The sequence below is a fragment of the Prosopis cineraria genome, unplaced genomic scaffold (assembly GCF_029017545.1).
Source record: "Prosopis cineraria cultivar Desert tree isolate PC_DT_omini unplaced genomic scaffold, ASM2901754v1 PC8, whole genome shotgun sequence".
Classification (NCBI taxonomy): Eukaryota; Viridiplantae; Streptophyta; class Magnoliopsida; order Fabales; family Fabaceae; genus Prosopis; species Prosopis cineraria.
In genome coordinates, this window is record NW_026555339.1 from 18,920,683 (window position 1) to 18,933,714 (window position 13,032).

Genomic DNA, 13,032 nt, shown 5'->3' on the forward strand with positions numbered 1-13,032 from the left:
TTACTAATATGTTATTATTATACTTTCATCTGCTCAGAATGCAGTTCTTAGTGATGTCAATTTAGAAGGAGCCATCCTAAAAGGAGCTAATTTAGAGGTAAAGTATTATTGTTTTAAAATATTTGAATGATGAAAAATTTCTTGGGTATCCTATAGACTTAGTTTGATGGAGTGCCAGGGTGCAAAGTTGTACAATCCTAACTTGAAGGCTGCAAATCTTGAAGGAGCCAATCTTCCATATGTTAACCTTTCAGATATGGTAAGTTGATTAGCTAATAATTAATGAAAGAAGAAGAATATTAGATACTTGCTTATACATTCCTAGTGATGACATTGATTGTGTGGAATTTCAGGATTTACGTGATGTGAATTTCAACTTTGCATGTCTTGAACATGTCTCATTTTTACGTGCAAACCTTTTATGTGGAAAGTTCCGGGTAATTATTCTTGAATGGTAGTTGCTACATATGACCATTTAATATTCTACTTGTGAAATATGTGTGTGTCTACATATCGATACTTTTAGTTCAATGCGACATTACATACAAGTTTCCTTTATTCTCATGTTATTTAACCTAAAACCTATCGTATTTGATAGCATGTTAATGCCAAGGGCTCCATCTTTGACTTTGCAAATTTGCGTCGGTAAGTTGCTTGCAGACACTTGTTTTATAGTTGCACTAGTGTCTCAGGCCTCGGATATGATAATTAACTTGCTTTATTTGACCATGGAAAGATGTGAATTTAACAAGGCAAATCTACATGGAGCTTCATTAAAATTTGCCATCCTTGAGCATGCAAATCTAAATGGTATGTTGATGTATGTTTTCAATGATTTTGTCTATCAAATATAAGTGACAAATATATATGGTGGACTTAGCTTGGATTTCATAGGCTCAACTCATGATCATATAAACTTCTTTTAGGCTTTGTTTGGAATGGAAAGAAAACAGGGAGGATGGAAAATTAGAAGAGAAAACTAGAGAAAATAATATTTTCCCCTAATTTTTCCCTAGAGGGAAAACTAAAACTTCATGCTAGTAAAGAAAAATATATTTTTCTTCCACTTTTTTTTCCTGATTTTCTTTCCTTATTTTTTCCCATTCTAAATAAGAGGGTAATGCTTGATCATTAGCTGAACAAAATATGTCTCTTCGCTTCCAACAAAAAGGAGTGACAAAGAATGTACTCTTGCACTTTGAGACTAAATAATTAAACTGATCAAAGCTCTGCGTCATAGTGCATAAAAGTCATTTGAAATGCTGAATTTACTAGAACAATGATATATCATATATAACTGTAAAGAACATGGAGTGACCATTCAAAAATAAAAGAAGACAAGGACAAGGGCAATAAGTAGTGGAATATTTAACATTGCATGTTAATTCAAATTGTTAAAAACTAAGTATTTAATGAGTAGTGACCATTCTCCTATTTTGCCTAATTAATTTCGCACATCGATCAGTTATAAACTAAGTATTCGAACAATTCAGGGGCAGATCAGTCAAATACCATTTGTACTTCGAAAGTTGAAACATGAAGAAGTTATCAAGGGTGTGGGACATCCTCAAGGGGTAAATTTTCTGTTTGACCTTGACCTATCTGGTAAGGTAATGTATTGTTTTTTTTTTTTAATTCTACAAAGATTTTTTTAATATTTATGGCAATATATTCAAACTATAACGCACTCAATTGTGGACTTTCAGAGTTTTCCATTCATGGATTTCAGCTATGCTCGTTTTAAAGTGTTAGAATGGTGCAAACAAACCTAGATTGCACAAAATTTTTGGTAAGTAAAATTCTCAAAATACTTAGGACTTGTTTGATTATTTGTTTTTAGAATAATTTTGTTTTGAAAAAAAACATGTTTGTAAATATGCTTTTTGCTATCTATTTTGAAAAATAAAAAAAGTAAAAATTATTCTGAAGAACTAAAAAACTAGAATATTTTGTTATTTTTTCTGCAAAATAAGAAAAAAGGCCGAAAACATGATTATTTAATTAATGACAATTATATTAATAAAATAATTCTTTCACCTTTTATTTCACCATTTTAGATGTTTTTTTAAATAATGATTCAAATATATTTTTTCCATTTTTTATCTCCAAAACTTGTTCTAAAAAATTACCCAGCAGAATTGTTTTAAGAAAAAAAAAATGCTCTTATTCTCTTCATATCTATTGTTACTTGATGTTATGAGACACATATATAGATTGAGAAATATCTTGATATTTCTTATAGTTTAACAACCATCCCAAGTTTATTTGTCAGGATGTTAATGTTGAAGAATGTGTTTTCGACCGTTCAAATTTTCCCCAGTTAGTCATTCAAATCAGTACTTATAAATTTAGTCACTCAAATTTTTGTGTTAATTTTTTCAATCTATTACATTTCATTCGTTTCTAGTAACCAAATGTGATCTAAAGGTTTATCACCAGACTATTAATTATACATGCTTGAATGAAAACCGAAATCTAATAAAGAATGTTCCTGATTGAAGATTTGCTTTCTGATAATAAATCTGGAATGAAGTTTGTTGTTGAGATCAAGCGCCACACTTACACTAGCAAATTTACCTTTCATTTCTACTCCCATATATATATATATATAGTTGGACTATCACAAAATAAATAACATTTTAATTTTATTCCTCAATCATTTTTGTTTTAAACTAAATTTTAATTATTAAGATGCTTTTAACTATGCTCAAACATGACAATGACAATACTTTAGAGACCATAATAGTGTTTGTTTTTTCCTGGTACAATTTGAAAGATTCAATTCTTTGGTTGATATCGCGAAGTGCCCTTTTTAAATTCCTATATTTTTTGTGGGTTTGATTTTATGGATATATTTTCCTGACACTTAATATTACCAGTCAGTAAGCGATTACGGACAAATCTGTTGAGGAGACTATGGTTTCAATCATATCAGAGAATTTTCCCTCGCATGCAATGCAAGTATATAAATTGTCTTATTTTTACAGAATTTTTATCTATTTCTTGGAAATTGAAGAAGAAAATGATTTATCAAAGAATTCTTTATTACATTTTTTGTCTAGATTTTCAACAAAAATTGCAGTTATGGAGTGGAAAAGGACCGGAAGTGTAGAGAAAAAAATGCAGAGTATGTTAAGCTTTCTAATGTATTAGGATTGGGTGAGCAACCTAATTACACTCAATCAATGATATAGTCTCAATTATAATCATTAGATTTCATCAATATTTGAAAACTATCAAGATATATTTCTCTCCAAAAATTCAAAACAATCTTCACAATTAGAACACTTCTCACTTATTTTGTTTCCTCCAAACATTTTAGATTTGATACTTTATGAATATTATATGATAAAATATTTGACTGTTGTTCGATTAAATCAAACTATTGTTATCGTGCCACATAAAGTAATAAGTGAACTTAAACCACTTATCTGATGCAAATCCCATTTGGGATCCTATAGTCAGACAAAAAGCTTTATCACTAGTATTTTACTCACACTGCTGTAACTGGATGTTTATTTTTGGTCTAGAACTAGAATCTTGTAATTTTGGAATCATTTTTTGTTTTTATTTTAGGTAACAATTATACGGCACCCTCTTCATTGCTCTTCTGCAAAATGACAGACCAGTGAGGATCTCTGTTGCCACCTGGTTGCGTGTGGAATGGGACATTATCGTTACTTGTGTCTTAATTAGTACTCCCGTGCATTGCGGGATGTAGAATCTAGTTTTTTTTTTTTTTTTAGTGAGCTTTTTTTTTTTTTCCTTTTTTTCAACTACAAGAAGTTGTAATTAAAAGTTGTAGTATAATTTTTGCACTCAGATGGTGGTTCATCAAAAGTTGTAGTATTAAAATTATCATCAGAAGATTGTTAGGCAAACCAATCCACACATTTATTAGTTTCTCTATCCATGTTCTTAATCTCTCATGACAAGTCCTAATCTTGTCAAGGGGATGGTTCATGGCCAGGTTGCTCTGAATGATTGCTCTGACTTACTATAGTGAGCTTTCTTTTTCTTCTTTACGTGCATGCTAGCTATAATGGCTATATTTTATATGCGAGCATTCTGTCTGGGTTATACTTTTTCTGTTTGTGATTAAACACTATGGTTATTTAATGGTCATTTAGCCATAATTTAGTTGATTCATGATCAAGTATGGTTACTATGATTATATTGCAACAACATCATTGAGCATTCAAGTATGAGTTTTGATTATATAAATTTACTGAGGTAGACACTTATGTTGTGGGAGAAATTAATCTAATAAGAATAATGTTCTAATAGTATGACAAATTACTTAAGCATGAATACTATGAAACGTTTTTACTCGTGTCATAATAGTATATGGGTGCTAACATTTTTTAATTTACTAGATATCAGTATCATCATTACTTGTGACTTAATTAGTACTCCCGTGCATTACAGGGATAGAGAATCTAGTTTTTTTTTTTTTTATAAAGACACTTCCTTTGACATTTTTTCCTGTCCTTTGCGTGTTAATTAATAACAAAACCCAATGGCGTATCACATTCTCTATATTATTATTATTATTATTATTGAAATGATCTCCAAAAACCGTGGTGTGAATTGTCACACCCTGGTACCAATGGTATGACTAGCATAAAATATGAGATAAACTCGCATTTCATAAGCCTTAATTCCTAAATATTAAGCTATAATTTATATAAAATTATATATTTATATATAATTTTTTATTTAATTTAAAATTTAGGATCATTATATTATCATTCATAATTAATAAGTAGACATTCATTCATGAATAAGTTACAAGAACTAATAGGCCTAGTCTAATTTTACACATCTTACTTTCATATAAACAATAAAGCATTTGACCATTGACAAGTTACCATTTGACTCTAAATAATAAACTAGGCCTTTAAGTTTTTGTAACTCGTTCATAAATGAATGTCTATTTGTTAGTTATGTATGGTAACTTGTTAATAGTCAAATGCTTTGTTTATATCAAAGCAAGACTTGTAAAATGCTATTGGGGTAATTTAGTTCCCCCTAATCTTATATTTTCATATATGTACGTCTGACTGCGCGTGATATTTCAGATTTTTATGGTCCTTCGTTAATATTAAAATATTATAGGAGGCCTTAGATGATATTTTTCCCAAATATGACTATTAGGAAATTTCTTACAAAGAAGCGGTTTAATCTCATGAAATCGGCTTTGCTGCACCTACAGTCAAATTTGAACGGTTCAAATTTAATTTTTCATTTTTCATTTTTATTATAATAAAAACTTGTAAAAAATTTTAATAAATATGATCACCAATCTGAATAGTTTAAATTTAATATTTAAATTTTTTTATACATTAACTATCTAAAGAGATATACTTTGAACAGTACAAATTTAATATGAATGGTCCAAATTTAATATTAAATTTTTTTATAAATTGACTATCTAGATATATTCTAGATAATGAAGATAGTTACTAACAAAAATTTTTAAAAATTATTTTTTAAAAAATTACAAGTTAAATATTTTACTTCTAAATTGTACATCTGAATAATTAATTTATAAAAATTATAAAAAAATTAAATATTAAATTTATACTGTCCAAATTGATAACCAGATTTATTAATTTTTATAATTTTTATAATTTTATATTTTAATAAAAATAAAATAATAAAATATTAAATTTGGACGGCGGAACTTCGAGGAGGGGGGCATCTGAGGAGCAAAGCCGAGTCAGTAAGTAATCTGACATTGTCCACACGCTTCTTCTGACATTTTTTTTATTCAGTCCTTTGCATATTAATCAAGAACCGAGTTTTTTTCTCCTTAGACCCTCTCAAAAAATACGCTTCCTTGTTGACAGTTGTTTTTTCTTGTTGCTAAAGTTCACACTTGCTAATTAATTTGGACTTCCCTCTTGAGTCTGGAGACGTTTATGCGGTCCAGTAAAACAAAGGAAAAAGATTGTATTTACATTTGTGTTCTTAGCAATTCCTCTCCGAGAACGACTTATTTTGCGATTCACAGGATAACATGTATATCATCTCCGGTAAATATATATATATATATATATATCATCTATTTATAATGAGTAGTTTGGTTTGACAATATTGACAACGTTTTTGTTTATAATTCATGGCGTATTTATAAATCACTATTTTAAAAAAATTCAGAGTCATTTTACTAGTTATGGGGTATGAAAAAGTTGATTTTTAATTATTTTCTTCTAATTCAACCCTTTCATAATTTTAAATGAATAGAGAGTAAAAAATTACAAGAGGGAGAATTTTTTTAAAAAAAAAGATAATACATTTAATAAGTATAAATTAAGAAATTTATTTCCTTTTTAAACAGGATCAATGAATTACCTACCCCTAATTGGTTTTGATGAGATAATTAAAAGTGATATATAAATAGAATTGGGAAATATTTTGTGAACAACCTCTGAATATTTTATATTTTTAAATAAATGTCAAGCGATCTTGGAGATTATGGGTTTCCCAAGAGATGAACAAGATGATGTCATATGACGATATGTTCATGAAACCCAAGTCTCCCAAGACATCTTCGATTTACACTATATTATCCAAGAACTTCCAGATATTGGACCGTCCATATTATTTTATTTCTATTACTATTCATTACTTTCTTAAAAAATTCAATGGCATAAAAATTTTCTTAAAAAATTCGTTGTTAATAAATTATTTTTGCCTTACATCCTACGTCTTTCAAATTTTAAAAACAAATGTAAGAAAAATATACAAATAACTTTAAGAACATAACCCATGGCTCCGCCACATTCATGGACACCATCATCATCATTACTATTACTTCCACTTGAGCTCAATATTTTTTCACCCTGCTTCGTTTTGTCTGTTATGGTGATTCAGTTTCTCCTCTAACAAAAGCAAAAGGAAAAGAATAGGCAACCTAATACTTTCTTAATCCAGCAAAACCTATTACTTTCTTAAAACGTTTCTACCAACTTTCCTTGACCTTGTATAGCCTCTTTCATCGTTGACTGACCCAACCAAGTTAGATCTACATGCAAGCTTAATTGGCTGAAGATCTACCTCTTTTCTTCATCGTTCAAGCCTTCATTCCTTTCTTTTCTGACAAAACCCACAAGCCTTTTTTCGATGGATGCTAATGTTGAAGCTGCCTATTGCTCGTCTTCCATGAGCTCGAGAATCCCACCATGGAAGTATCATGTTTTCTTGAGTTTCAGAGGGGAAGACACCCGAAAAGGCTTCACAGCTCATTTATATGCTGCTCTTCAACACAAGAGTATCATAACCTTCATAGATAATGAGCTTCGAAGAGGAGATGTTATTTCCTTTCAACTCCTTCAAGCAATCGAGGATTCTCTCATCTCCATTGTTATTCTTTCTCAGAATTATGCTTCTTCAAGTTGGTGTTTGGATGAACTCCAAAAGGTTCTTGAATCTAGGGAATCACTGGGTAGGGAAGTTTTTCCTGTGTTCTATAATGTAGACCCATCTGATGTTCGACATCAAAGGGGAGCATTTGCATATGCTTTTCAAAAGCACAATGAGAGATTTCGTGAAGAAGGGAAGGTACAAAGATGGAGAAATACCTTGAAAGATGTTGCAAATTTAGCTGGCTATCACTCTAACGATCAGTAAGTTTTCCATATGTCATTCAATTTAGGGGATTTTTAGATCTCTCAAAAATTATTTTGGTTAGGCAACCTTCAAATTTAGCTGAATTCATACCCACTCTTCTTGTTTTAAAAACATGATCGATCTGATCTGCCTACATTTGATATATATATATATATATATATATATATATTAAAATTTAAGGTTAAAGTGCCAAACTACCCTCAAAGTTTTCACACAGGCGCGCCTGATATCCCCAAGATTTTCTTGGTGCAATGTCTCCCTAAACATTTTTCAAATTGGTACAACTTTGCCCTATCGTTAGGGTTTGACCATGTTGATCATTAAGTCAAGAATTTTGACCATGAACTATCTAGATGGCTTGCCACATTAGGCTCCAGCCCTCCACATGTAATTACACATCTCCCCTCTACCCCTTCCACTTCCCCCTTCCAAACCTAGATCTTGTTCATGATCCAAACTCTAATCTTATTTACAAATCCTCACCTCCTCCTCCTCTTCTTCTTACTCCTTGTCCTCATGTTGCTACCAGTATGAGCTAGCATAGCATCTGTTTTAGAAGGTGGAGCCTAGATTTTTGAAGGTTAACATCCGTTCAAAGATGATAAACTTAGAATAATCATAATCATTGATGATTTTCATCTGGGTTTGGGTCTTTTTTATTTTTTATTTTTGTTTTTAAAAATATGCCATGCGCTTGCCAAAATTAGGATTAATGGTCAAACTAACAATCCATCAGATCAAACTTAATGGCAGGGTGACATTGTACCATTTTGAAAAATGTTGGGATGGAATTGATCCCAAAAATACTTTAAGATATGGGATGCATTTAGCAGGAAACATTAAGGGCAGATTTGTACTAACGTTTATTGAGGGCAGATTTGTACTAACATTTTTTATTTTTTTTATATACTACTATTTTGATATTTCTAATAATTTTAGTATGACAGTAAAAATATTAAATGAGTTTATGATTTTAATTTTTCTATTTTTAATGCCATAAAAGTTATATTTCAAAAAAATATGCATGTCGAGAATAATTTTACCAGCAGAAAAAGATAAACTCTGTCAAAGATTTTTGAAACATACATACCAAATTTAATTTAATTAAACGTTAAAAGAGATAATATGCTTTATAAGTAATAATCATTAAGTGAAATTTAACATATAACTTTGTTGTTGTATGTTTTGTTTCCCTTTTTCACTATAGTCTAGTTTATTATTTTTTAGTTTTTTTTATTTTACAAAATTTAAGAATACTAATTAACCTCTTTTTCTTTATCTTCTCTTTCATGTAGGCTTGAAACAAAATTCATCGAAGAAATTGTTGCTGGTGTATGGACAAAACTACAGCGTATCCTGCCATGTCATAAAATCAACAAATTTGTTGGAATGGAGTCAAAGATAAAAGAAGTTGATTCAATTTTAAAGATAGGACTTAATGATATTCGCCTATTAGGAATTTGGGGGATGGGCGGTATAGGAAAAACATCTCTTGCAAGATTTATCTATGAGACAAACTATAATCAGTTTGATCTTTGTTACTTTTTAGCTAATGTTAAGGATGTTTGTGAAAAGGAAGGACTAGTTCCCTTGCAGAGAAAATTTCTTTCACATAATAGGAAGCTGAAGGGCATAGAATTCAATGATGCATATGATGGAATGAAGAAAATGATAAGTGTTCTATGCAACCAAAAGGTTTTGATAGTACTTGATGATGTAAGTGACATGAGCCAACTTGAATACCTTGCCATAAAGCAAACTTGGTTGGGTCCAGGAAGTAGAGTAATAGTCACAACTAGGAATATGCAGCTATTGAAAACACATGGAGAATTTGACATGTATGAGGCAAAATTATTGAATGATGAGGAATCTCTTCAATTGTTTTGCCAAAAGGCTTTTAAAAGGGACAAACCAATAGAAGACTATATAGAGTTGTCTGGAAGTGTGGTTAAGTTTGCTGCAGGCCTTCCTTTGACTCTTGAAGTATTGGGATGCTATCTTTATGGAGAAAGTATACTTGAGTGGAAAGATGCTTTGGAGAAAATAAAGGAAGTTCCTCCAAATGACATTTTGAAGAAACTCCAAATAAGTTATGATGCATTAGATCATTTGGAGAAAAAGATATTTTTAGATATTGCATGCTTTTTCAAAGGAATGCAAAAAGATAAAGTGATACACGTATTAGACATTTGTGGTTTTCATCCAATAATTGGAATACGAAAACTTGTGGAGAAATGCTTGTTATTTGAATATCAAGACTATCATAATAAATGGTATTTGGGTATGCATGATATGGTACAAGAAATGGGGAAAAGTATTGTTTCAGAGGAATCACCAAGTGATGCTAGTAGACGTAGTCGGTTATGGTCAATAGAGGATATTATTCATGTACTGACCAAAAATAAGGCAAGTTCCTTCAATTCTAGTTACTGTATTATTATTATAACTTTGTAAAATATGTTTTGATTAGTAAGCTTATTCATAATTACTTAATTGATCATTTTTTTATCAGGGAACTAGCTTGATTGAGATTATACATCTTGAATCATTGTCTAAGCAACTTGAAACAAGATGGGGTCCTGAAGTATTCTTAATGATGTATAATCTTAGAATACTTAGCATCAAATCATGTGATGTGTGCCTCCCCTTGGGACTTGAATGTTTTTCGAGTTCATTAAAAATTCTTGACTGGGAGAAATATCCATTAAAATCCCTCCCACTTGGTGTTCAACCAAATGAGCTCGTTCAGATCAAAATGCATAATAGTAAAATCACAAAACTTTGGAATGAAACCCAGGTATGAACATTTTCTTTAATTACCATATCAATCAAAATTATTATTTCTATATATATTTGCAAAATCTAATATGTTCTATGCCTTGTTTGAACCAGATGTCAGGGAAGTTAAAGATCATTGATTTGAGCCATTCGAAAGATTTAATTCAAACTCCTAATTTTTCATTGCTACCAAATTTGGAGCAACTAGCTCTTAAAGGTTGCACTAAACTTGTTGAGGTGCATCCATCACTTGGACATCATAAGAAAATTATTGAAGTGAATTTAGAAGGTTGTAAAAATCTAAAAACACTTCCTTGTAGGTTGGAAATGGTTTCTCTAAGAAAATTGGTTCTTTCTAGTTGCTACAAATTTAAAAGGCTTCCTGAGTTTGGAGAAAATATGAAAAATTTGTTAATTCTGAAGTTGAAGGATTGCCAAAATCTTTTATGTCTTCCAAGCACTATTGATAACCTAAAATCTCTCAAAACTCTTGATATATCTGGTTGCACAAAATTTTCATCATTACCAGAAAATTTGGATGAAATTGGAAGTATAGAGGAGCTTGATGTCAGTAAATCTTCTGTAAAAGAAATACCTTCATCCATTCTTGGCCTAAAATGCTTGAAGAAACTAAATGCAAATGGATGCAATGGAATTGTACTAGACTCTTCACTGAGCTTACTTTCTCCAATTCTAAGGGTCTTTGGGTTCAATAGTTATAAGGCTCCCTTGAGGTTGACATTGCCTCCTTCTTTCTCTGGCTTATCCTCATTGAGGGAATTGAAGTTAAGAAATTGTAATCTAAGTGTCAGATCAATTCCAAATGATCTTGGTTGCTTACCATCTTTGGAGTGTCTTGATCTTAGTGAAAATGATTTCAGCAACCTACCTTCTGGAAGTTACGTTCTTCCACCTTCATTCTCAAGTTTGTCCTCATTGAGAAGTTTATGTTTGGCAAATTGTAATCTTTATGATGGTTCAATTCCTAATGATCTTAGTCCCTTATCATCCTTGGAAGTATTATATCTATCAGGGAACAATTTTACTAATCTACCATCTACTTTCATCTCTAAGCTCCAGGCTCTACGAGATCTTTACCTGGTTGATTGCAAAAGGCTTTTATCATTGCCAGATGTTCCACCCAATATTGAATTTCTTGATGCAGTTTGTTGTCATCCATCAATGAGAATCTTATCATCTCCATATTTGCTATGTAGATTTCTTTTATCATCTTATAATAATAAAGTACAAGATTCAAGACCTTGGTTTTTTGCTCCAGGGAGTGAAATTCCACCTTGGTTTTATAATCAAGACTTTGATTTTCTTGACGATGAAAAAAGTTGCATCTCAATAAAAGTAGACACTTCTCATTTTTATGGTTCAAGTGAAAGCTATAGAATTTTTGTTTGTGTTGTGATACAAAATGTGGCCCCGAAAAGGCCAATGAACCTAAAAGGTTACTTTTCAATTCTTTGCAACAGCATTGGATTTGGGTTACATGATTCGGAAGCCAAAAACCCTCATTTGTATTTTTCTGTTGTGCCTCCCTCTTATGTGAAAAATGCTTTCAATAACCAAGTTGAGATACAATTTCAAACAACTTGGGAATCGTCACTTGCTAATGATAGAAGTGAAAAGGTAGAGTTAATAAGAAAGTGCGGATGGCGTGTAGCAAGTAAGGAAGAAATTGAAGAGTGCATGCAACACCAAATGCCATAAAGAATTGGCACAAGTTATTATCGGTGACTTAACATCTTCCTTTATCTTGTTTTTTCTTTTCCATTTACATTGAAATTGTTCTCTTCATAGTTTAACTTATACTAATTATATAAATACTTGTTATACAAGTGTATAAATATTTAACAATACTTTTATTTGCTTGTCTATGAAGTTTGAAAGAAACACATTTAACACACAAATTCCATGATTTTCATTGCACTTCCATGTTGAAGATGCCATTTGGTTTTCCTATTTAAGTAAATACTACTTTTGTAGTCGCTTCTTGATTTTTATAATTAAATATGTAACATCTTAAGTTTTCTAATCTGGAACATATTTGCTAATTAAGGGTAAAATTAGTAAATAGGTAGATTAATGAAGTTAATCATGTTTCTAGGTTGTTAATTGACCTTGTAAACTATTGGGCAACTTCAAAGTTAGGCTAGGGTGGAGATTAGATCAGATTGAGTTGAGATAGGAAAGCAAGAATGAAGTTTTGGTTGTTGTACCACAAGCCACGGTGCATGGACTTAAAGTTTGATTAATAAGTTTGTGCTTTAGTGAATAAATCATAAGAAAGCTTGAGTTTTTGGGGAGCTTGAAGGAGAAGAAGTTAGGCTCTACTAGGGCATCCACTGGGGCAATCTTGGAAGCTAGTTTAGATCTTCAAACTCTAGGGTAAGCTTCCTACTCCTTTCTCCTACCTCTCTATCTTGTTTCCATATAATTTGGGAGTGGTTATGAGTTAGAAAAGCTAAGGATCCATGTATACGGGCTTACATGGGACTCTAAGAGTTTGATTTAGGTTTCTTGTTCTTGGGGTGAGTGATTTTATGAAGTGTAGTTATGGGGTGTGGAAATTTGTATAAAGCCTAACTTGATTTTGGGATTTTAAAGTTG

At 31.1% G+C, this 13,032-nt stretch overlaps 2 protein-coding genes across 14 annotated transcripts in view; both read left to right on the top strand.

Moving 5' to 3' along the window:
* The window catches only part of LOC129318254 (FH protein interacting protein FIP2-like), a 97,078-nt gene that overhangs the window by 5,136 nt on the left and 78,910 nt on the right, over positions 1 to 13,032 (top strand). For 8 of the 13 annotated variants that reach the window (XM_054962938.1, XM_054962947.1, XM_054962944.1 and 5 more), the window contains 9 exons: positions 38 to 97; positions 179 to 259; positions 354 to 437; positions 599 to 645; positions 737 to 810; positions 1,494 to 1,610; positions 1,707 to 1,789; positions 2,880 to 3,159; positions 3,577 to 4,028. In XM_054962938.1, coding sequence (XP_054818913.1) covers positions 38 to 97; positions 179 to 259; positions 354 to 437; positions 599 to 645; positions 737 to 810; positions 1,494 to 1,540 — 393 coding nt within the window. In that variant the 3' untranslated portion in view covers positions 1,541 to 1,610; positions 1,707 to 1,789; positions 2,880 to 3,159; positions 3,577 to 4,028. Of the gene's footprint in view, positions 1 to 37; positions 98 to 178; positions 260 to 353; positions 646 to 736; positions 811 to 1,493; positions 1,611 to 1,706; positions 1,790 to 2,879; positions 3,160 to 3,576; positions 4,029 to 13,032 lie in introns of those variants that run through there. The other 5 variants (XM_054962939.1, XM_054962941.1, XM_054962942.1 and 2 more) reach the window with 5 other exon arrangements.
* Positions 7,129 to 12,132, top strand: LOC129317427 (disease resistance protein RUN1-like). Its single transcript, XM_054961756.1, has 4 exons — positions 7,129 to 7,631; positions 8,931 to 10,041; positions 10,148 to 10,432; positions 10,528 to 12,132. The coding sequence occupies exons 1-4, from the start codon at positions 7,129 to 7,131 to the stop codon at positions 12,130 to 12,132; spliced, it is 3,504 nt and encodes a 1,167-aa protein (XP_054817731.1).

Coding starts and splice junctions, on each gene's coding strand:
- LOC129317427 (XM_054961756.1), top strand. CDS start 7,129: ATGGATGCTAATGTTGAAGCTGCCTATTGCTCGTCTTCCATGAGCTCG. Junction 7,632..8,930: donor GGCTATCACTCTAACGATCA/GTAAGTTTTCCA, acceptor TCTTTCATGTAG/GCTTGAAACAAAATTCATCG. Junction 10,042..10,147: donor ATGTACTGACCAAAAATAAG/GCAAGTTCCTTC, acceptor TTTTTTTATCAG/GGAACTAGCTTGATTGAGAT.